This window comes from Manacus candei, unplaced genomic scaffold, assembly GCF_025592945.1.
Source record: "Manacus candei isolate 608988 ecotype Guabito, Panama unplaced genomic scaffold, ASM2559294v1 h1tg000035l, whole genome shotgun sequence".
NCBI classification, from domain to species: domain Eukaryota; kingdom Metazoa; phylum Chordata; class Aves; order Passeriformes; family Pipridae; genus Manacus; species Manacus candei.
This window is the reverse complement of record NW_026138083.1, coordinates 1541472-1566715: the sequence shown is the minus strand read 5'-3', so window position 1 is coordinate 1566715 and position 25244 is coordinate 1541472. Positions and strand designations below refer to the sequence as shown.

General features: G+C 43.3%; 1 protein-coding gene across 8 annotated transcripts in view; it reads right to left on the bottom strand.

Annotated features, from left to right (window-relative positions):
- EML6 (EMAP like 6) overlaps window positions 1-25244 on the bottom strand; it is an 87178-nt gene that overhangs the window by 55337 nt on the left and 6597 nt on the right. For all 8 annotated transcript variants that reach the window (XM_051792830.1, XM_051792826.1, XM_051792823.1 and 5 more), the window contains exons 3-6: window positions 8029-8188; window positions 4489-4587; window positions 3166-3234; window positions 850-1035 (exon numbers count right to left, since the gene is read on the bottom strand). In XM_051792830.1, the coding sequence (XP_051648790.1) occupies window positions 850-1035; window positions 3166-3234; window positions 4489-4587; window positions 8029-8188 (514 nt within the window). The remainder of the gene's footprint in view (window positions 1-849; window positions 1036-3165; window positions 3235-4488; window positions 4588-8028; window positions 8189-25244) is intronic.

Below are 25244 nucleotides of genomic sequence, written 5' to 3'. Positions count from 1 at the left end.
TCTCTGAATCCTGACAAAGGGGCAGCATAAGCAACTTTGAGAGGTCAGAAAAATACCATTGTTTGCAATGCTCTTTCTAGAAAGGTTCTAGGGGAAAACTATAGTGACAAGGGTTGGATTTCACATCACTCTTCTAAGGAAAACAGTCTTGTTTCCTATTGTTCAAAAAACCACACCAGAATGCCATTAACCACAGTCATACTGCAAATAGGAACTGTTCTCAAATACATTTGAAATAAGACAAGAAAGTCCTACTGTGCCTTTACTGCAGCAACAACAGAGAGGTAAATTTACTGTATTAGAGTGGTTAGAAATCTAACACCATCCTGTACATTCCCCTTTCACTCTGTAATTATGAGAGCTCCAAACTGAGGGGGGGTGTTATGAAGCCAATTGGACTAAATTGCCTTTGGAATATGGTTGGAATGCAAAGTCCCAGACTCAACAGGTTTATTCCACACTGCAGCTCTTATGAAGAGTCAGTCCCCAGTGTAGGGAATTTCAGTGGTAAAGTTCTATTTAAAACCAAGTAATCTGCTTACCAACTATCCATAAGTAAACTGATTGTAACTGAAGCTTCTCAATCTGTGAAACTTTAGGTTTGGAAACTTTTCTTTAGTTTTAGTTTGCTTGATTAGATCAAGGCTATAAACATCAGCAGTTCTATCAGCTCAGCATCTGTTGGCAACATGTCAACCAAGTACAACGTTACATCCGAGTTCTTAACTGATGAACAGCCTTAGACATTGCTCTGACCCAAAAGAGGAGGAAAGCTCTGGAGCTAAACCTCCAGGAAGGTTCCCAATTCCATGACCACTCCTTTCAGAAGGACAGGAGAACACCACTCACGCTGTGTGCTCCCTGGATGGTGCGCACCAAGTTCAGCCCTTTCCAGACATAGATGTCCCCATTCAAAGCCCCGGAGTAGGTGACATCTTCTTTAGCACACGCCAAGCACAGGATGGTTTGGAGATCTCCTGTTTTCCCAAAGATTCCCCTCTTTGCCGTCAGGGCGTTTCCACACAGCGTCCAAAACTGGGAAATGCAAATGGCACATCAGGAAAAAATCCCTGCAGGATTTCTGGGTTTCATAGTAGTGTGCAGCTCCCAGATGTACAACCTGACAGAGCAGGGTCTGGGCAGGCACTAAACCCAAAAGAAATCATCAAGCTCTTGGGGAGGTGAGGCACAAAGCTGCCTCACTACTGCCACACCACCCCTTCCTTCCCCTTCTCCCACTATCCTTTATCAGGTTTTGCTGGGAAAAGCCATCCATACAAGTGCACATTTTTAAAGCCAGGGACATCCCATTTTTCTTGCCTGCAAACTTTAAAACACAGCTGAGGTGACAAATACTTGATCTTCCACAACTTGCGTGCTGGAGCAGGCACTTCTGCCCTTCTCCAGAGCACTGGGAGAGCTGTGTCCCTCAAATATAGTTACAGTTACTGAGGAACCATCTGTTCCAGGGAGACTGAAAGCTCCAGTGTGAAACAACACTGAGAGTAACAGGTTCCCCAAGTGTGGAATGGGGACCTGCTTGGCTTCGACAAGGCATTAACGTTCTGCAAAAAAGAGTCTAAGACTGACTGGGGGAGAGGAAAAGAGAGAAGAGAAGAGAAGAGAACAGAAAGTTTGTCTTAGAAGGGTGTCTTTAGTGGTGAGAAATATCATATTGCTTCTTTTTGAATCAGAGGGCATAATGTCCATCTCATCCCCACTTTATATGCCTGCATCTTTTCATGCCTATAAGCTGAATTTTTAGGTATTTTTCTTCATACTTATAAAATGTCCCATAAAATTCCTATAAAGCTGACATCCAGAAAATCCTCAGATTGAGTTTTTTTACTTCAGATCCTTCTCTATTTCTAATTCAATTAAATTTTCCCTTTGCCTCTTAACATGAGCCAATTTTGAAGGCAGAGGGAATCCTGCCCCCAGGGAGTAAAACCTAAACTCTCCTCGCTGCTGCTTAGCAGAGGAAGGGTGGGAGGGCAGCAGGAAAAGGGTGGAGGGAGGATCCTGAGCCCAGTGGGAGATTCCTCAGCTCCAAGGCTTTACCACAGCTCCTAATACCCGCTCAGCCAAATGAGCCAACAGAGCCAACATGCCAAAGGAATAACTGGTGCTATTCCCAAGCCTCAGTCCCAGTTCTCCCAGTGATACTATTGCTTTGGAGCTGTTATTATCACATTCCCACAGCCTTGCACTGAAGTTCAGGCTGCTGTGGGAGCCTCACTGGAGGGAACACGGAGTCGTTTCCCCTCCATGCTGCCTTTTTTGTTCTTTTTTTGGCATGTCTTTATCTCCATGTATTTACAGTGCTGGTAATCTGTGTGTTCAGGGTAATTACGGCCATTTTCAACAGGAGACAGGTGCCAAACAAAGACAGGTTTTGGCAAACAGCTTGCAGAATACAACAGATGGTATCACTGCTGCCAAAACCACCCACAGTTTGAAAGCAGTGGTGGTTTTAAGGGCACAAGGAACCAGAACTACAGATATTAACTGGTTTCCTAAACTTCTAGTTAAAGCTCTTCCCACCCCAGTCATGTGAAATAATTGCCATCTGTTAGGAATGTTTTTGATGAGACAGGAGAAAAATAGAAACCTGAAGGGAATATTGGCAAACAAGGATTCCTTTCTAAGCTTTCCACAGGCACGGGGATGTTTTACCCTAAACATCTAGTATATATCTGGGTTTGTATTTACAACACTTTCAGAGAAGGTGACTTAGAGGGAGCAAACAGTGGGGCACTGGAGTTCTCATCTCTGCAGGTGTTCCTACAACTGCTGGCAACGAGAGGCCAAAGAGAGGTCATTTAATTCACTTTTCAACTTAGTTCACCCTACAGCTGCTCAGAGACTCTTTGTGGTGCTTGAGGAGAGAAAGCCCTAAAGGCTGAGACAATTTAGGTGACATGGAGATGGCAGAGAAACCCAAAATTACAAGTATATAATGATGACCTTCCCACCTTGCTTGTTCAGGGGACCTGCACCTCAGTCACTGCTGAACATCTGAACTGGCTTCAAACAAAAAGTTTTGCCAAAACGTTCACACAGTAAAGAAAGAAAAGCATAGATTGTCTTGTATTTAAAGCCCTCATCATGTAAGATTTTTTTTGTGCAAGCACTTTTTCCAAGTAAACAATAAGAGCTCTTTACCTTTATGTGTTTCACTCCACAGCTGACGATTCTGTTTGGCTGATACTGATCCCAGGAAATATCAAATATCTGTTAAGAAGTACATTAAGCTGGTATTTTAAATCACACAGTAATTGCATGTAGGTTCAGTTTGCTTTTCCCAGTGCTTAGCCACAATTTCTGTTGGAACATATTACTAAAAATGAAAGAACAGTCTTGAGGTAAGTTTGGAACTCTGTAATCCAAGGTTAAGGCAAACATGGAGGGCTCCTCACACAGTCCTGTGAACACACCTCAGCCCTGACTCCACACTACCAATCCATTCCAGCTCCAAGATGTTATTGAATAAACAATATTTAGGCAGGCATTCTTTCCCACTCCCTCCTTTTTCAGAGTGTGAAACTCTACCAGGACTAAGATTTTAGTACTTCTTGCCTGTCCTGGAGTCTTCTGCTAATTCAGAACCTGATCTTGTACCTACTGAGGTCAGTAGCAAAACTTCCACTGATGTAACTGGGAAGTGAATCAGTTCTGAAAGAGAAATTCAAGAAGGACTGAGATGCTGTTGTGTTGGGAACATTGCAAGTAAAAATGAACTAGCAGATTACTGAGCTGACACACGGGATGCAGACAGACTGTATGTCACACCAGCTGCAGGGGCGGGCTCAGCCTGCTGCCTTGCATGCAGAATGTGTAGTAAAACATTGTAACACCCCAATATTATAACATTAAAACATGGGATAATACCATAACACAGATACAAGAAAAGTTGTCAGACTGTGCCCATAATTTATCCGAATGTATGCATCCATGTGCTTATATATGTCAAGGAGGTCTTTTGCCTGTGTTAAACCTGGTAAAACATTTCCTAGTACTGAACAACATTTGGAACTCAAACCTGGTCAGTTCTCATCTTTATTGAAGTTATGATCCTCTAACTGAGGTTAACAGATAGAAAAGGAATACCCTAATTAAGTTGCTTCTACAGGTGACTGTCTGAAGCAAAACTAAAAGGGAAATAATTCAATCTGCCCTCAGGATAAACTGTCTTTTTGACATCCTGAGAGAAAACATGATCTGTGCCCCCTGAGCTCACATTTCACATCTCATCTGAGGAGCTCCAGATCACCCTACTCTGTGTGTAGGGACAAAGGATCTCCTCCCCAGGCTCCCTGTTGGTGCTTTGTGCTGGCTCTGGCACAAGGAGGAGGCACAAACACCTCGTTCGGTATTTCCGAGCGCGGTGGAACGAGCGCGATTCCCTTTGCACGAACCCGCCCCAAACCCCGCTCTGTTCCAAACCCCGGTGACCCCCAGCCCCCCCAGGAGCCTGTCCCACCATACCCTGTCCGAGTGGCCCGTCGCCGTCGCCAGGAGCTTCCCCCTCTTCCAGTCCCAGATGCACACGGTGTTTTTGGCATCCAGTCCCACGGACGCCAAGCGCTGAGGAGGAACCACAGGAGCCGGTTAGCGGCAAAGCAGCTCCAGATCACCACCCTGCATTCCCAGGATTGCTGCATTCCCAGGATTACTGCCCAAGTGGATTGGCCCACGTGTGCCCTGCGTTTGAACTCCCTGGCAAAGGCAAAGCCAGTCACACTCAACACTTACTCACTGAGAGAGCACCGAAATGTCTCCCTTCTCTAAAAGGTTCTTGACCTCAGGTGCCAACGTTTCCAGGGAAAGTCTGACCAGGAAGGGTTTGAGGGGCTTGTTTCAGGTCTATTTTGATTATTAATTTGATAATAAAAGCAAACAGGAAATAAAAGCTCTTGCTATTTCCAGCTCCCATTTTGTTCATTATGTTCATTTTGTTGAGCTTTAGAATCAGAACTGGATGTACTTTTAATAATTGCCTTTTACAGAGCTTAGTGTATCAAATCACCAATTAAAATGACTAAAATCAGTAATTAGTAACCAAGCTAAATGAAAGTTCTCTTGATCATCAATTAAAATAACTTAATTTTAATACTTTTCAATCTCAGTAATACAAGAAATAAAAAGAACTGAACAAAACAGAAAGAAAAACCTGGAAGGGAAAAGGCCGAGTGCATTTTATTTGCCCTTAGCAACCCATACCTGCCAGGGGTCGGGCTGTACTGATCAAAACACAAGTTATTTTTCATGGCACCTTCACTGATTTCAACTTTTTCTCACCTCTTTTATACTCCTCCTCACCATGGAAACCATGGCAGTACTTCCAGCATCTTTTAGATCCATGATGTGACCAACCTCAGAGCTGAGCTGTAACTCCCAGTCGGGAAACCACCCCTGAGGGTAGATGGGCAGTGAAGGGACTACAGAAACTAAGAACTATTTGCTATTTTCTTTTCAAGTGGCCTGCTGAGGAAGGGCTCCTGCTGGCAGGAAAGTGAGAAATGCTGAATTTCCCTTTTGGTTGGAACACTTACACTTTTAGTCCTCCTTCTGGAAGAGAATTTGACAGAATTCTATTCAGAGAATTCACAGAACTACCAGAAGAAAATATCTGCCAAGTAGTTTATGCACATAATTAACAATTATTTTTAAATCTACACAGATTTAGAAGATCTGGCTAAAGAAGCCAAGTGCTACCTAATGAAAAACTTAGAAATACATGTATGTATTATGGCAGTGCCCCCCTCACTCCATTAAAAATAAGTCTTTTTACCAAGCACACACTCTGTTCCCCTAAAACAGAGCAGAAATTGAACTGTGCAGTATTGGCAAAATACTTCAGTGCAAGGCATCTGCTTTTATAAGTAATTCTGTGAAGGGGAGCTGTTGGTACTTTTAAGTAGAAATTATAGTTAACAAAAGACATTTTTAATTACAGGCAAACTGACAACTCCTCATGAAACATCTGAACCAAATGCATTTCCCCTCCTGCCAAATGGCATCTCCTGCTCAGATAGAAGAAGCCCAAACTAAAATCTGTATTTTTAACTTACAACAGTCCTGCATTTTAAACTTTAAACTCCAGTATTAACCACAGAAAACACATAACCAGGAAACTTTGGGGAAATCCAAGCTGACTCCATGGGGATCCACTCAGGGAGTGCAGCAGAACCACCTGGGCTCTTTGCTGTAGGACGTGGTGCTGACAGAGTTAACAGAGGAGAGAGCGGGGTTCTGATTGCATTATTGAACTGATTTGTGCTTTGGGGCTGAAATGCAAACCCTCCCTGGCTGTTGGCAGCCCCCGGGTGGAGGAGAAGGCAAGGTGTGCACTGGAAGGTGCAGGCAGGGTGTGCACAGCCTGTTTTGCCCTGTCACAGACAGCAGCTCCCTTGGGAATGCTGACTAAACAAACCAGCACTGCTGCAGCTCTGAATTCCAACTGCTCAGAGCCTTCCCCCCCTGCCCTTTAGCTGGGGCTCAGCACAGCAGCTCCTGCTGCTAAGCCAGAGAGAGCAGCAGAAAGCCAAGCTGCATCATCCATATTTATGTGTTCCAGCACTGCTCTTCCTCCAGACAGAACAGCATTCAATGCAAACCTTTATTTCCAGAATAAACTGCAACTTCCCCAGCCCCTCCAGAAGCAGAACTGTCCCTGTTCTGCAGGGGCAGCCCAGCACTGAGCTGGGGGGTTAGTGACAGCCAGGCCCCAGCAGGACCTTCACAAAGGTCTAAAAAAAAAAAGAGTTTATCCACCGGTCCCATGAAGTTAAAAATGAGGGGGGAAAATGAAGAACATGCAGTTCTGAATGAATGATACCTTAAAAATATAACAGCTCTGGAAGTCTTGTTCTGTTGATCTGGGAGTTTTCTCGTGTGAGGTTTTTATTCCACAATTCCAAGGACCACATTTTTCATTAATTAGAATTGGCACAGGAGATTTTAGAGGAAATGGTTTTACCTTAAGAAAACTGGAGGAACGTCACTGAAAACTAGGCTTAAAATAGAAAGCTAGTTCCAATTTTTAACGGGGAAATATAATCTGTGGTGGTGTTCACAACTCCAGTTACCCAATGCTTTTTAACCATGTTAAAGGCAACTGCTCAGGTTGATGTCCTTCATTTCAGACTCCAAACTGAATACACACAAGCTAATGCACAATAAAAAGTACTTTTGTTTCATGTGAGAATACATTTGATGCCTTGAAGGCCAGTTCTGAGCTCAGATAGAGCTCAGAATAAATAAATAAATAATAAATATTAACCATTTAATTATACTATTACTACTAATAAAGCACTGTGTGGTCAGTGGGAGAGTAGCAAAGTACAGGACAATAAAGCACTTCAATAGTCAGCAACCCATCTAGGACATGATTTTAAGAAAATCTTTGAAAGGCCAGAACATCCCATAGTTCTGCCCCGTTGGGATGCAACTGAGGTACAGAAAATACAAAACCAGGAAAGGTCCATGCAAGAATCCAGGTGGCAGCTCATCTAAGCATTCCTAAGAACACTTTAGCAACCAGCTCTGAAGTGTTACACCAGGACACTCATCAGGACATCACTAATGACACACTGCACACACAGATATTTATAAAGCTCTGTGAAGTATTTCTCAGGTAGGTGAATTTTAGATCTATTTTCCTCCTACTTCATTCACAACTGAAAGCTTTTAATAGCTCACCTCCAGGGGAAATGTGTTTAGCTGTGACAAGCCCAGCTGTGAGCAGCCCACCGTTTACTTCTGTCTGAAATTCTGCCTCAGAATATCCCCTGAGCTGCTGCCTTTGTGCACGGCCCTGCTCAGAGCTGACCCCGTTATTCAATTAAACTGCCAGGGCAGCCCAGCCAAGGAGACTCTCCCGGCAGGGAGATCAGAGCAGTTCTGCTGCCAGGAGAGCTGCGGGGCTGGGGGGGCTTTGCCAGGAGCCCGTTTCTTGGAGCAGCAGGTGCCAAGGAGGTGGGGAAGCCATTCCAGCCAACCCGTGGAGGGGGATCTGGCACCCACCTGGCCGTCGGCGTCGAAGGCGAGGCAGGCGACGCCGTGCGTGTGCGCGTCCTTGAGCACGGACACCGTGTGCAGCCGCAGCGAGTCCCACACGCAGATGTAGGGCTCCTTCCCCACCTGCCCCGTGGCCACCAGCGTCTTGTCCGGGTGCACGGCCAGGCTGCGGCACAACACAGAGGGAGGGATGGTAAATACACCTTCTGAGTCGCAAAAACGGCAGAGAACAGAAAATTACATTAAAAAATCACCTTTTTTTTTTTTTTTTTTTTTTTTTTAAGTTCCAAACCCAACAGCTCCTTTTGATTTTTTTGGAATAACAACTGTCTTCAAAACTCGGTCTGTTCCATTATTTACTTTCAGTAATGTTTTGCTGACACAACACGACGAGTGTAGAATACAATTTATCGTGTAATAATACTTTAAACAGAAAAATTAACAGAAACATAACCAGTGTTTTTAAATACTTTTGACTGATAAGCTGATTGAACACAGACTTGTATCTTAGTCTTTCATAGCTTTATGAAGTCAGTGGATGATTTTCCACAATTTATTCCTCTTTTGCCCTTCGGCTCAAATGTTCTGAAATAAGGATCAGAGGCTGAATAATGAGTACTTCTCACAAGAAATCCTCTCATCTTTAAATATTTAAAGACAGCAATCTCAGAAGAGACACAGAAGTAAATTGTTTCACCAGAATCAAACCATAGTTCTGTTCACAACTCTTCAGACACGAAAATAATAATAAACCCCCTCTGTAAAGTCATACGAATACAAAGAGGGTTTTACAGTCACACAGGAAACAAATGGTTGAGTATGTGAGCTACAGATGGAATAAGGGAAAACATCCTATTAATAAACTGGCACTCAACAGATGGCCACGGGGAGCTGAATTGTTCTGCTACCCCTGGAGTAGGTAATACTAATTATTACGAAGAATGAATCAAAAAACTTAAGGAAGTTTCACAGACATACATGTTCCATTTTAATCAAAAAACTTCAGGAACTTTCACAAACATACGTGTTCAATGTCTTCATGTTAAAGAACAATTCATGGGAAAAGAACAAGTTTAGCCCAATTGAGCTGTTTTATCTGCTTCAGCTCATGTCTCCTTTCTCCCCCAGGCTTGGGTTGTACATCAGACTGTGGCAACGTGTTCACCTCAGTCCTAAACCTCTAAGGGGAACGAAGGGTGACGCCTCCAACTTCAGGTGTGACACCTGTAATTAAGTTAGAACACTTTTCTTCAATAATAAGAACCAGAGGAAAAGATTAATTGGGCTAATCTCTCCCTGCTAGAACAGAACTTAATTACCTCTGCCACCCTTCAGCACAGAGCAGCTCTCACACAGCAGAACCTCCCCTTTTGCATTCTGTGAGGAACATTTCCCATAATACAAATGTGCCTGTTCTGAGTGTCCGTGGTGTTTGTTTTACCCTGTTTGACACATGACATCACCCGGTGGGGGGGCTATAATTAGGGAGCACTCTCAATTCCTGGCCCCCAATGAGCAGCGTGATTTCCCAGCCCCCTGAGGACACTCATCTCCCCACCAGCCTTCCCAGTGCTCTCCGCCTGCCCACGCTCAGTCTGGCTCTTGGATAACCAGGGGCTTATTTTTGGCAGGCAGAACAGTGGGTTACAGGAAGGAAACAGAGCCCATTTCCAGAACAACTCCTGGGACTGTCTGATACCTGGGTGTGACTTACATGTGCCAGGGGTGTTCAACTGTAAAAACTCCCGAGTGCACCTATACAACATCTCTGCTGGGTGGGTCATGTGCTGCCTTCAGGGGGTAAGATTTCCTGCTGGCACAGCCTCCCTCACCTTCCCTGCCTTCTTTAAGGAGGAGAAACTTCATTGCTTGTGTTTTGAATTGTTAAAGTGCATTTATTCAACTTTTGTAAGTAATTAGACCATTTACAGTGATACCACATCACTCTTTGTGCCACTGGAATATACTGAAATACTATTATATTGTATTTATAGGAAAATGTGATTGGAAGAGATAAGGTACTCAAACAGCAATTTATGGTACAGAAAACATTATTAGGGGATTAATTCCTATTCCTTCTACAGGGAGAACAAGACCTAAGCAGGGTGGGCAGAAGAAATTTCACAGGAGATTTTCACCCTGTTTTCAGGTTTGAGGGAAGGGCCATGAATTCCCTCTCACTAAAGGGTCGGGGTGGAAACAGAGAGGCCTAAAGCCCCTTCCCCACACGACTGGCCCCTGTCTCTGTGTAACAGCACCAGGGGCAGCTGCACACGGGGGGACAGAGGCACAAGTGCCCGTCCCTCCCTTCCAGGGAAGGCAAAGAAGCCAGGGCATTCCTGGCAGGCTGCTCTCCTGAGCTCCTGGATGCCCCTGCAGAAATTCCAAAAGCACTCTGATGTGTCTGCAAAAAAACCTCTTGGACCCACGTGCCTCCACAGGCCCCTCTTTAATGCAAACAATCCATCTGGGATGAACCAATAACCTGAGGGAACCCTCTAACATTCCACCTCATTAATAAAAAGGTCTATCAGGAAGAAGAGCTTTCAGGGAGCACTTCCTTTTCCTTCCCTTTCAAGATCAGCAGTCCTGGATGTAGCATCCAAGGCTGGAAGCCTGCTAATTCAGGATAATTAGAGATGCCAGACACGTGTTCCAGCAGGTCTGATGAAATGCTTTATAAAAGTCATTAGTGGATCCATCTGGTCTGGGGGCCTTGCCAGATGGTAAACTCTTCCTACCTCCACAATTTCTGTGGCAGCAATATCCTGCTCCAAGAGTTTCTTTTTCTTTCAGAACCACATCAGAATTCCAAGAGACAGAAAGTATTTGTTTCCTGCCTACATTGTGTTTCAGCCTACCCTGGTTTTCTGTAACAGGTTCCATACACTTACAAACATATAGCACAGGTCTGAAGTTTAAAACCATGGCAGAACTAAGTAGAAAAGTTTAGATATGGAATGCAAACTGCTCCAAGTAGCTGAATATTCAATTGTTCGATTGAATCAAATGTTAAATTGTAATTTCTGTATTTAAGTTGTTCCCAAACTGCAGATAAAATGATTTTTCTTTCACAAAGCACACAGTTGAGGAACCAGAGAATTAGAGGTGCTAGAAAGAATGGATGAGTGGGAAGAACAAAAAGGGGATGAGGGAATTGATGGTTGAGGAAGTTTCATGAGAGAACAGAAAGCTCAGGGGAGGTTTAATGCTGGTCTTTTCAAACCTCAAAAGCAGTTACACAGAAAGTGGGGGGGGCTCTTTTCACAAGGATGCACAGGGAGAGGACAAAAAGCAAGAGACACGAGCTGCTCTGTGGGAAACACTATCTGGATACAAGGAAAACATTCCTCATTCTAAAAACTAAACATGGGGATAGGTTGCCTAGAGAATGGCAGAATCCCCTCCGTGGAAGTGGTTCAGGACTCACTTGACAGGCCCCAGGATGACCTACTCTAAGGCCATGCTCTCCAGAGAAAGTTGAGCTGGATGAGCTCCAGAGGCCCCTTCCAAACCAGTCTCTTCAGTGGTTCCAGACACTGAAATACATCAGCAAAGCCTAAAGTAATCAAAGTAAAAATGCATTTTGGCTCACAGCAGTTTCCCTGCATTAGATAATTGCTCCCTGATGCTGCAAAAAGCAATTTCTGTTATCTTTAATACAGGCCTAGGGAATTGATGGAGATCTTGAAACGGGTGTATCAGATGAGAGACAGAGGTTTAGAACTCACCACTCTGGGCCTTTTAAATCTATCACTGCACTACCCTATTTATCAGGGAGGGAAAACATTTTGTCACTGCAGCAGCCAAAGGCTGAACATTTGCTTTTATAGTTTTGGTGCATAACATTTTATGTTTTCTATTTAGGATGCTACATTAAATTGAATCTTTTTATAACCATCCTATTAAAACCATACAAACTAAAACTTGTTTCCAGAACACCCCACCTGACAGAAAAACAGTTGCTTTTTGAAAAAGGAAACAAACACCCAGAGCTGTGAGTGAAGTCACTGCCCACTGGCTGAAATCCCCGTGTCAGGTGGACTTGTCCCCCAGCTCTCGCCAATGTAATTCAGTCTCTGTGCTGGGATGTTTTGCACTTTAAATCAGCGTGCAGACGTGATGTTAACCTAAAATAACTCTAGATAGATAGATCAATTCATCTCTACTTCAAATCCATCCTGCTTTAAATTTGGAATAACATTCATGTTTAGATACATCTTTACAGAACTGTGTTTTCTGTTAAGGGAGACTTGGGGACTGGCAGACGCTGTCTGTATATGATTAATTCTCTTCAGATATCCATGAAAGACTTCACATTCCTTGTTCAAAGTCAGCTACAAACCCTCCAGTTTAGCAGAACAGAAAACACAGCAGGTCTCCCCTCAGAATTTAGGTCAAATTTGTGAAGTACTCGGGGCACTGACTGCTGTGCTTGAACACTGGACAGATAAATAAGATGACAACCATTTTTTTTAAGACTTTTTCTTTGTAGCAAAAAATATCTCTGAAGAAAAAATAATACCCAGAGGCTCCAATCCTGCCCCAAAATAACCATTATGCACCAGCAGGTATCTTCTCTGCTGTTGTCTCCTCCTGCTGCACGGTGCCAGTTCTCAGAAAGGAGCAGCATTCCCAGGATCCCGACAGCCCAGCAGGGATGTCTGAACAGCAGGGATGCTCTCAGCCACATGCTACTGCTCACCCAGAGCTGAGCACAGAGCTCACTCCCTACTCAGCAATTCCTCACTTCACAGAACGAAAGGGGCCTCTCCCCTCAGCTGTGGGGTCAGAGGGAACCCCCTGCACAGACAGAGCAATATCAGCAGCAAAATAAGGCAGGATGCAGCCTGAGCCTGGAGATGGGGCAGCCCCGAGACACACAGAGCTCTGAGTGCACATATACTCATGTACAGTGCAGGCAGTGCACACACTCAGCCAGCTGAATGGCTGTTTACACATCTGAACATATAGCTGTAATGACACTTCTAAATACACTAAATATTGCCATGCGCTTCTTGCAAACAACTCCAGCACAGAACATATTTATCCTGACAAAAAAAGAATATAAATGTTGATGGAAACACTGCAATGGCGAAATTTTAATTTACTGGCTTGAATTTTATATGGTAATATCTTGTTTATATATAACACAAACCAGGATATGTGTACAGAATGGTGGTTTTTTAAGATCATTTAGGCATTTTTAGGTCCAAGTTCTTACTAACTGTCCTACTGGTTGTTTTCCCCTCCATACTCCCTGTGTAGGAAGCAGTGATACAGCTCGAGGTTCCAGCATTTACTCACCACTCTGCACTGGCTTCCCACTTCCAAGAAGGCAGGCAGGCTGTGGGAATTGGGAGGCCTGCCTCAGCCAGCTCCCATCTGCTCCTCGAGGAAGCAAACACCCCCAGCTCCGAGCGAAGGCAGCGCAGCCCCGACCGAAATCACTGCCTTAGGCTTGGCCCCAAACCCAGCCTAAGGTGAATCCCTGGGGAAGCAGATGTGAGCTTGGCTGGCTGCAGGAAAGGACTTGGGAGCACAGTCTCTCAGGTGGTGTTAAGCTCCAGTACTCTCAGAGTGTCCTGGGAATCCAAGGAGCATTTGGACAAGGATTTTATTTCTGACTGTTTGCCAGAGCTCAGCAGTGGTAGACAGGTGACAGAAGCACACAAAGTTACGACCATTCCTGCCACTCTTGGTCCTTGGGGAATTCCTGCTGACCTGCTCCTCCTGCCAGTGTTTGTTATTCCACCACATTTCAATAAGGTTTGTTCATCTGCCCAGTGTTTATTAGAAGTCCTGACAGATCAGGCCCAAAAGGCCACATAAGCCCAGCAGAACATGGAATTTGTTGTGCCACCAGGAGCTGCAGAGGAGTCACAGAGTTAGGCCAAATTTAAAGAACAAATGGCTTTTGATCAAGTGATTAAAATTTCCTCAATTTTCCAAGTGGAAAAATAAACCCTTAAAATGCAATGCTGTGAGAAAACCGTTCTGCTCTTTAATTGAGGCCAGCTCTGATTTACACTCATGTGGATCTGTAAGGAGAGCAAAACTGGGCAGATTTCCTAAAAGGGAAGGGCACTGCAGCACATCCTGCAGCACTGGGGCTCCTCTCACACGGGGCTGCAGCAACACCACAGTCACACAGCTCCCAAAGGATTGATTTTCTCATCCATGTTCATCTCAGGTATATTTTGCAACTCTGAGCTTCTCTCAACAAAAAGAAATCCCGGGAGATTTTACCCAAAGCCCATTTAATGACAGTGAAGGTAAAAGTAGAAACAAAATGCCCTCATGAACTGTGGGTTTTGAGCAACAAGTGATCAGGGAATACACACAGCATATGAGCCACACTACCCCAAAGAGAACCCATATTCCAGTTTTCCCATGCATGCATGGAGTTCCATCTGAGCCTAATTCCATTTGCATTCATAGGATGACTGCAGCCTGCTGCAATATCTGAAAATAACCCCCAAAATGACATCACCAGGGTATGTCCAGAACTCTCTGTATGTGCCATGGTATGACTATTTCTTCAAGAAAGACAAGGAATTAAACTTGAAACAGAGAACCCTGGTCTATGATGCTGAGATAAAACCAGTGACTTAAATGGCACCAGGGTAACCCAGTCATTTCCCAATACATGGAAAACTAATTACACACTGCTGTTAATTTAGTACTGCTCAACAGAAATCAGCAAAACCTTTATGTTCATCTGGTATAAAGAATTTGAAGGCCGGTCTAAACACCGTGACTGAAAATGTAATTTATACATCAGAAAAGACTGCAAGTTGAGAAATCACCGTCACAGGTTGTTCCCTCCTTCATTTCCTGCCTTCACCCTGTTTCAGCCTGACTGTAGAAACACCAGAGGCAAAGTGCAGTCCAAGCAGACACACAAACTGTGCGTGGCCACTGGCAATCAAAGCCTTTATTTTTCCCATTTATCACATTCCAGGGCTGAGACAACTGAAAATGGCCTGAATGTAGCTGTGCCTTTCCTCCCGAGAGCAGAGATGTGGTGATAATTCAGATCAAGCCAAGAGCTCCAAGACTGGTGGTCACAGTGAACAGCAAATCCTGAGCACTAATTAATTGCCCACAGCATGGTGATGTCAATCCCCATGGGAATCACCAAAGGGACACGGGAAGAAAATCCTGGAAGCAGGACAGGCAAAAGATAGAGCTGGAAAAAAGAGGAATCAAGAGAGAGCTGCAAAACGAATATGATACAGAAGATGTGATAAAAATAACCAAAAAGCCCAGAGAACAGTCAAGGAGAAATGGGAAATATTACCAAGATCAAGGAAAAAACCCAGCCACTGCCAGAACTTTCCTGGACCACTCCCACTTTAATTTTCAAAAACTCACAGGCTCTCCTTAAAAAATGCACACTGGGATAATGACATTGTTTGCATAGGTTTGCCTTTCAGTGCCCATCAGAAATAAGGATTTTAAGCCCAGGGAAAGTGTTCCTGCTTCAAGTACAACGAATTCAGAGTGTGACAGCTGCATCCTACTTGGGCATTCTTCCCGTGACAATCCTGTCCCACCATATTTTAAGTTTAAGCACTTTAATGGAAAGAAGCAGAGAAGAGTAAGAGCCTGATTCAATAATATATCAAATAAATGCACACCAAGGGGCATGTCACGGGTCAGAAGCAAATTATGGTTCTTTGTACACAGAATGTCTCACAGAAATGATAAATGTGGCAATATCCAATGCAGCTGGAGAAAAACATTCCTTTTCAGACCCCTCAGAACACAGGGAGTTTGCAGTGCTACTAAGGATGCTTTTCTCTCCGCTCTGAACGCTGCCAGCTGACACTCATCAGCACCCAGGAAAGCAAAGCCAAGACCAACAACTCTGTTACTTTTCAAAAAGATGGAGTTGTACACTGGAGGATCATCAGATTGCACTGAGGGGGATAAATGAATTTTCCTGTGGAGAAGGGATTAAATCTTTTGTACTTTCTGAACGACAACAGCTCCATAAGCTGTCAGGCCTCAAGTATAATGCACAGTACACGGGGGTTGGAGGGATGTGGAGCCACTGCAGAGCATTAGAACGGGTCTGGACTCTGAGCTTCCACTTCCAGTGGACCTGTGGCAAAGTGAATGAATCTCAGTTTTCTGAGCACTCTTGCCAGGCTTCTGAAATTCAGCTTTGCCAGTTAATTGTGGAGAACAAAAACACTATGCCTAAAAATTCAAAGGTGGTTTTTAACAAGTACATATTAATAAATCCATTTTCCCTTTTCTCTAACAATTCAAACAAGAAAAGTTTCTATGTGGATTATTATCCACAAAACAATTTCATTTTTTTGAGAAGTACACCTACTAAAATAAATGTGATGGCTGTTATCTGGCTTTTACATCATCTGACACAACCTGAAGATTTTTAAGTATCAAGTGTCTCTTTTGTGGGGAACATATTACACAATAACCCTGTTAAACTTCCCAGATAACAGAATTAATCTGGTTTTCCAGATGCAGAGGACATGTAAAGACATGTCACCCAGTCATAGCTTATTATTAAAAAGTAGCCAAGTATCACTGCTTTGTAAGGCCAAAATAGAAAATAATTAAGGATGAAAACCAACACCTTGGTTTCTCTGTACTCTGCTACCTTCCTGGTGATGAAGTTATGCAGCACCACGATAAAACCACCAAATGATTCACCAGTAACACACCAATGCTCTGCACATAAAATCTGGAGAGGTCAGTGCTAAAACACCACAGAAACACACTGAGATTTAATGCTGAACAGAATCTTCCACTTTACCCTTCTCTCCTTTCTACCACAGGCTTGGGCAGTTCAGGGGTTTGGGGACTTCTTGTTTGAAAAAGCCTAAATAAGCAGAGAAGGTGCTTCCCAGAGCAGCTCCTGGGAGTGCAGCTCAATAACTGAGCTCTGGATCTGTCCCCAGCTCTGTCCCCTCCTGCCCCAGCTTGTCCCAGACGAGGCCCCTGCCAGCCCCAGCTGCAGGTATTTTCATTGTCCAAGTCCTTTTAGTTCCAAGCTCACAGAAATGAAACCCTCACCTGAGAACAATCTGTGCTTAAGGGGTGTCACACAACAGAAAACCCTCACAGCACACAGCTGCTTTTTATCAGGGCCAAAAAAAAGGCTAATAGTGCAGTCCACATCAGTTTGATATCACAAAATTCCTTCTACAGCCAGGGCCTTTTCCCAGTGGAATCTCCAGTGCCCAAGACACAGGTGTTACACTGAACATCTCCTGGATGTCAGGTGTATTTTCCTGTGATATTACTGACTATTTCCTCTAAGTCATGTTATGTAAGCACTTTCTGTGCTTTTATTACCAAAAAAAAAAAAAAAGGAATTAAACTAAGGAGAAAAGAAGGGACTGGCTTTATTAGTTACTCAGAACAGGGAGCTCTCCCCAGCATGGTTGGCCACATGAAAGCTGCCTGAGGAGTCAGAAAGTCCATTAGAAACTCCATTATACTATTCCATCAACCCACAATTTAACAAAGTAAAAGAAAGAAGCAGCTTCAAATGGAAATGTTAATAATAATTACCCAAGCCAAACTAAAATCTTCCTCCGATTTTGCCTTCTGGAATCTCACAAAGGCTGTACAAGCTCTAAAAATGTATTTGTTGGGACTCAGGGGGATATGAGCAGTGCTTTCAGATGAGAAGCTGTAATTCAGCAGGACCAGAAAATCAAATTACTCCTTAGACTTCTACAATATAAAAATCTTACTCTTGAGGTTCTACGTCCAAAAACCAGGAGTTAATGCCAACATTTGACTGGTATTTGGGAAGAGCACACCCAGCCTTCCTTCAGTCTCTGTGGTGCCTGTTTGGAAGCACAGCAGGATGCTATAAATGTGCAGAGGAATGTACATACAACAGAAGGATGGAGCACACGCTCTGTATGTGAGAAAGCCCAGGGACTTAATTTAGGGGACGGTGCATTGGAGGAATTCCCAGATTTGCCATAGAAGGAATAATAAAACTGAGGAGAAGTTTACCCTTTCTGAGTTCCATGGCAGTGCTACCTAAGTCTCCTAGTTTAAAATATCTCTATTACAGTCTGCAGTACTAATACAGCTGAAAATAGAGCCATCAATATTTTCTGATTATATTTGTATTTTTGAAAGCAAAATATTAATAGAAATGACTGATGTGTGACACACAATCCACATTCTGCTCTCTCTTGCAAAAATATCAGGGTAGCTGAGAATTTTAATGCATGTTAATTTGTGCAATGCATTTTGCATACATTTGCTTTTATTTTTGTATTCTGCAGGCAGCTGGAATAAGTAAAAAAAGATCCGTAATCAGCTCAGAATTAAAAAAAATTGTGAAAGCCAAGGCTTTACTCCACAGTCATTGTTTAAATGTTAAAATAGTAAAATTGCATGCTTTGGCTTTTATGATCTTATAACAAAGCCATAAATACATTTAGAAATGTTTGCATTTTTACTCTGGAAACGAGTTTCAACAGAATAAATCTATATATTCTGTTATTTAATATGCATTAAGAACCAATCTAAATACACCCTCAGGTACAGTTCCAAAAAGCCCCCATAAAACCTGAAGGTTGCCACCTATTTTCCCAAGAACTCCTCATTTTAGAACCGCCCTCACACCCAGATAGTAGGTTTAGGAAGAGGAGCCTTTCTACGTTTCCATTTAATCTCCTCACACATAACACACACATTTGAGTCACGGTTCCTCCCAGGAAGGTGGGAATAGCTTGTCACACATAAAGATGATCTCTCTTAGGCTTCAGGTGAGTATTTTGGGAACAAGCCAGGCCTTTCTTCACATAAACCCCTCTACTGGAAACATTTCACTAGTTTCTGATGCACAACTGAGTACAAGCAACACACACTGAACCTTCAAGAGACCACAGAAAATTAAAATAGGAACAAATAGGGAAGATGTTCCATTATTTCTGGACAAGGCAGTTGAGCCACCAAAGTGTGGGTGAGCACAATGCCAAGAGTTGCCCCGACCCCCTTCTTTGAAAGGCACAGTTCCTGGGAAGCTGCACAATAGTAAAACATGCAAAGGCTGCCACAGGAGATTATCCTCAGAGACCTGATTGACTTTTGTAACTTGGAGTGAGATATTTAATCCTGTCTGTAACAGCCACAGCTACACCAGCTAATAAACCACTACAGGGGAGGGGCTGTAACAGAATTCACACAGAAGAGCGAGAACGGAACAAGAAAAAAGAATTAAGAGAAAACAAGACAGCAAGGAAACCTCCCCCCTATCATTCCAAGAATGTCTCCGAGCTGGAGAGCCCCCGAGGCAGCCTTTAGGGGGGTGACTGTGGGGTCTCATGCACAGCAGGCTCCTGCAGTTGTGTGGCAGTTTAGTTGATAGCTCTGAACTCATCTGCCCCAAGGCCAGTGAGAAGCACTCCTCTTTTATTCACTGGCAGCTCAGCTTTCTTGTGACAACAATGTAAGAATCATAAATTTGGGAAAAAAGAAAAAAATATTAAATCAAGAGAAGCGTACTTTGAAATATGAATATTCTAATCAGGAAAAATTAAAGTCTAACAACAAAATTATGTTCAAAATGTATGATATGCTGCCAATTTTTCCCATGAACCAAATTCCTCAGGGATTTTTACTGGTTTATGAAACAGCTGATCAAAGACATGCTAAAATTTTCCAAATAAGACAGGGAAAATGTGTATGAACAGCCAAGTCCGGGAAATCCCACATCCATGAGCAATCCAAGAAGAAAATAGGAGACCAACCTACTCCAGTTTCAGTTCCACCGAAGCTTTTCCACTTGGGGTGGTGGGTGCCAAAGGGACCGGGAAACTCCTTCCAGCCCAGTGACTCGAGGGAGCCAGGGGGAGAGCTGCAACCCAACATGTTAGAAAGAGTCTGCTGCCATTCCCAGAGGAGCAATCCCTGCCCAGCATAACTGGCAGTGACATGTGAAAGGCCTGGCTCTGGCTGCAGACAGACACGAGAGCTAAACATGGCCGGGATCTCCCGGGCACAGCGGGACGGCTCCTGCTCGTGCCTCAAACCCGTGTTGGCAGCAGGGAAGCTCTGGTGTTTGGGATTCAGGGCTTTGCTGCTGCCATCCAACAGACTGGGGCGTGTTGTTCCAAGCTCCACAGCCAAGCCATGGTTGTGGCTATCATGGTCTTCTGGTGACTATTACCATCTCTTTTTTAATTTCTATCACATACCTGAGCCAAAAAAACCCCTTTTGTCACAATGCAAGAGCTTTTTTTTAACTGGTAACATTTCCTAGGAGCCTAAAAATCTGTGAGAACTCAGGCAAAGCTCAGATTTGCCGACACAGAACATCTCTGCTTAGTTCCAACCGCTGAGCAGTTGGAGTTTAAGTCCAGTACGTTCATAAGTGGAATGAAGGGACAGCATCACTCCTTGCTGTTACCTCTGGGACAGAAAAGAGGGTGTCTATAAGTTAAAGGGGTAATCCTGGGATGACATTTAGCCAACGAGTTATTTGAAAGCCAAATATATATAATTTTTACATTTACACATTATATAATACTCCATAATCATATAATAATCATATATATATATATATTTGTGTTGTATATATGTTTAACAATGAGAACACAATCCTGCCAAGGACCGAGGTGGATCCCAGGAAGTACAGCTCAGCTGGCAGTGAGCTGTGACAGCTGCAGAATGTGCTCAGTTTGGAGGGGTTTGGGCTCGTTAAATGGTTGTATCTGATAGGGAGGGAGAATGCAGGGAAAAAAAGTGTGCAGTGCACTCAACTGCCATCACACATAAAGTAATTCCCACCAAACTAAATGACAAGGTAAAAGAGCATTTACCTCTAGGCAGTGGGGAGTCCCAGGGATTACAAATGAAACATTACAGATACCATGAGGAAAATGTGAAGTGCAACACAGTGTACAGAGCACATTCACAATAATTCCATCAAATAACTCCTTAACACAGCAGGAAACAGGGCAGGCTAAAGAGCTGTCTTACCCAGCAGCAGTGTATTCATACTTCCTTTAATCTGTCCTGTGCTGAAACAAAATATGCTGGTTATTCCTAATTTAAATTATCTCCTAGCCCAGTACCAGGTCTAACAGTCAACCAAAATACAACTGTGAAGTTGTACTGACGTAGGCACAAGGGCCAAGACATTCCTTGCTCAGGTAAATGGATGCAGCTTTCTCATCTCTCTTACAAAAGATAATGTTGTACCTCACATAAGGCAGCTCTCAGAGAACAGGACTCTCTGTTCAGATTTACAATATTCTTTACACAGACATTTACAAAAATAAAGAGCTGTCACCCATCTCCCATGCACATCCAGGATTTCCTCACATGCCCAGTCACACTCATCTATTCACCAGGCTCTGGAAAGTTAAAGATCCACATCCTAGTTCTCCTCAGAGCATACAAATGAGCCCTGGAAATTCAAGTATTTTCTAGAAATTTTAGACATGGAAGATGAATTTACTTCCAAACTTTTCAAGTGATCCATCTGTGTAACAGAGCAATTCATATGTTAGCACATAAGGCAGTGCCCACAGAGCTAAAAAGCAAATCATGTCTGTGGAAACTCTACAGAAAGAGAAGAGAAATAGCAAAAAGGGAAGACAGAGTTTGGGGATTTAGCATGTTCTTTAAATCAAGTAACTTCCCTTCTGTGCTGGCTACAAAATGGATAGTTGGGGAAAAACATGTGAAGGGAAACAGTCCAGAACCTCTACATACTGTTATTTTAGGAGACAAACTTGGTAGAGGTTTGAGGTGCCTTTGCACATCCAGTAAGCTCAGGCTCCTGACTTTGGGATCTCAGGCAGCACCACAGCCAGACAAGGGAAAGAAACTCCACCCACACCTGTCCTGCTGTTCACAGCCCACAACCCACACACAAAACCCAACTCCACAGGAACCTACCTGAAGTGATGTTTATGGGATTGCTCTACAGTCACTTAGAAATGAACTGTAATAAAAGGTAAATACAGCAAGTTTCAAATACCAAGTAATGCCACGCAGTTCAATGAATGTTTTACATAAGCAGAATTTTAAGTATTAAATTCCTGAAGAGCTGGAATGTCCCTGGAAGTGTTCACTGACCTTCCTGTTCCGGTGAGCGACTGATCAGACACGTGGAAAAGAGATTCAAACCCACTTTTCTTCCATAACACCAGCTGTATTAGGCACTCTCAGAACACAGGACCCCCCCCAGTTATTCAAAACATGTCTTTTAATGTGACATACAGTTACTAATGATCCAAATAGTTCTCAATTTCCCCTGTGTTCTAATGGATGGGCAGCCAGTGGCACACACGAACAGGAAGGAGCAGGTGTGAAGTTCTGCCACTACCAAAATCCCTGACGTGCTGTATTGGAGGGGGATTGGGGTGATCCAAAGAATGCCTTTGAAACTTCAGTTTTGTGAGACTAACACCAGGAGTTATATAAACAAACATGGAATCATGATTCTTTATGTTTTTATGTAAGCACTACGACTCATTATTTCTCTTTTTCTCTTGATTCCTTAGCCAACCCTTCAGAGCAGAGATTGGGAACCTGGGGTTGTGCCTTCTGTGAAATCTCTGAGCTGGGCTCCTGGGAGGCCTTTTTGCTGTATTTCAGGTTCGATGCTGCAGTGGAGGCTGAAGAGTTTTGTGCCATTATGTAACTGCCTGGCAGCATGTAGCCTCAGGCACTTATAATCTGGTTTACTGCTTGTCATTTGCTAATACTTGGGGGTTTTCTCTAGCTTATGGTATCACGGATGTTACAGGGGGGTTGCCTTCCACTTCCCAGGAGCAGAGAAAGCAGCTTCCACCACAGCTCCAGGTTCCTGTGGAGACTGAAATGTCTCTCCCTGCCCACACCAGTTTCCGTCCCCCCGTGCCCGAGCACAGGGAGCAGTGCAGTCCCCTCCCCAGCGCAGGGGGGTTTGCTGCGCGCTCCCGCGGCACTGGAGGGAACGCCGAGCAGGCTCCCGGAGCCAGTGTGAGCTGAGGGCAGCGCTGTTGCACACAATCAGCTAATCAAGTGCATTCAGCTCGGCTGGGCAGCCTCCAGATTTACCCACACCGTGGCAGCCGGCCAGGAGAGGGAAACAGCAGCGCTCCGTGTGCGGGGACACAAAGGAACAGGTCTCTGCAGCACTGATTCGGGATATTCCTGTGTTCCAGAGCTTCCAAAAACACAAGCTGCTAAAGGAGATCTCAGGTGTCCCTTTACACAGTTCAGGTATCTGCTTGCTCTTCTATTCCCTTACAGTTTTCCTGAGCAAAATATCCTCTCTCCAAGAGGAAGTTAAGGAAATTTGTATTTAATGTATCCATGCCAGAAACCTATGGCAAAAACACGTCTCACAACCAATAATCAGTATCAACCTAAGGTAAAAATCACAGTGCACAAGCCCTCCAAAAACTTCATCTCATTCCTGGCATTCATTGTCAATTCAAACCATAAATTTTCTGATATTCTTATTTCTAATTTCTCTGTACTGCAATAAAAACTGCTAACATATACAGTGACATAAGACATTTGGTGCAAGAGTTGAGAACTGTAGGATTTGCCATATGTGCTTCTGAAGATTATTCCAGCATTCTCCTCTACAGCTCCTGAGCAGACAATAAAATAATAGGGCATATTCTGATAAAAGCCTTTAAACTACCAACACGTAGCAACTTCTATATTTTCTTGTTACATGAAGAAAGGAACAAAACATGCAAAGCCCTCAAAACTCTTAAGTTCTTGGCCAAGTTCAATCTCAAAGGAAGAAATTACTTCATATCTATCTTCTCAAGACTGCAATTATTTAGAAAATTGCAGTTTTCATAGAATTATTAGTGTTCTGCCACGGAGGACCTGAATTTATGAAAAGTAATTTTTAAAAGGATATAAGGGTAATTTAAAAGGATAAAAGAATAATTTTAATAACCTGAACTGTCCTCACCAGAGAGGAGAGATAAGAGGGATGAGATGAGCTCACAACAGATGTGCAGATTTCTTTAAAATGGTGTTCTCCCTCCACTCAGTAGGAAAGAAATAAAGGGAATTAGTCCTCTTAATTTATTCTTTGTCAAAATTTTGTCATAATATGAAGTATCAAATTTTCACTCGAAATTACTGTGAAATATTTGAGTTCTGTGATACAATTTCTATCACAAACTCTGTATTTGAAAGAGTTGCACATCCAAAAGAAGCTCCCCAAAATCCTAATTACATTCTGAATGCCATGACATTTGGTATAGAACCCAAGTGATTAAATGATGCAGCGCGGGAAATAAACAGAGGAGGGAAGTGCCATCACAGAAGAGAATAAAAGGACAGTGGCATTTCTTTAACACCACCATTTAACAACATTAAATACTCAAAGATCTGACCCAGTCTCAAAGAGCAGATTTTGTTCCCTGTGAGGAACGAGCACAGCGCTGCCCATCCTAGAGCAGCTTGTCAAACTGACAGGGTTTGATCGAATTCCCAGATAGAACCAGGCAAACCTCTCCAGTCTGACAAGCAAAGCTTTGAAATAGCTCAATATATGTCATTTGAGACATTTGAGGCCACCTCCTGATACCTCATATTTAAAAGAAAACCCAAATAAACCCACTGTGGAAGTAGGAGGCCAGACCACGTGCAACAACCACTGCAGCTGCACAAGGCCTTGGACTGGGAACATAACTGTACATTATAAACTTGTTTTACAGCCACTAACAGAGTACAGGGTAGTTCCACTGAACAGCATTTCAATAGGTTTTGAGAAAAAATAAATTTCTAAACAGACGAGAATCCCTCAGAATCCTAGAGGGATTGTTTTGTTGTCTTTTTTTACTACAACTGCTACTAGTTATTTACTGTTACATTCACTGTTGTAAATACTGTCATTGTGCAATTAATATTTGCAGCTAATAAGTGAACAACACTTGCAGTGTTTAACTCTGCATATGGAAGAATTTCTGAAGATGAGGAAGCAGATGTTTGGCATGAATGGATACCCAATTTTGGTGTGCAGGCATCAATATTAGTGTGACTACATACAAACTGTAGTACCAGGCAGCAGGATTATGCCTTGAACATTCCGGTCTGCTAATGGAATGAAGGCACTCAAAATTCCTGATAAAAAAAACCCAGCAAAATCTTTTGTAACAGGGAAAGTCAGGCAACCAAAATAGCAGGGTTGCTATATCCCTCTGAGAGTAACCTTTATTTCATATTCTGTTTTTACTACCATCATGTCAGTG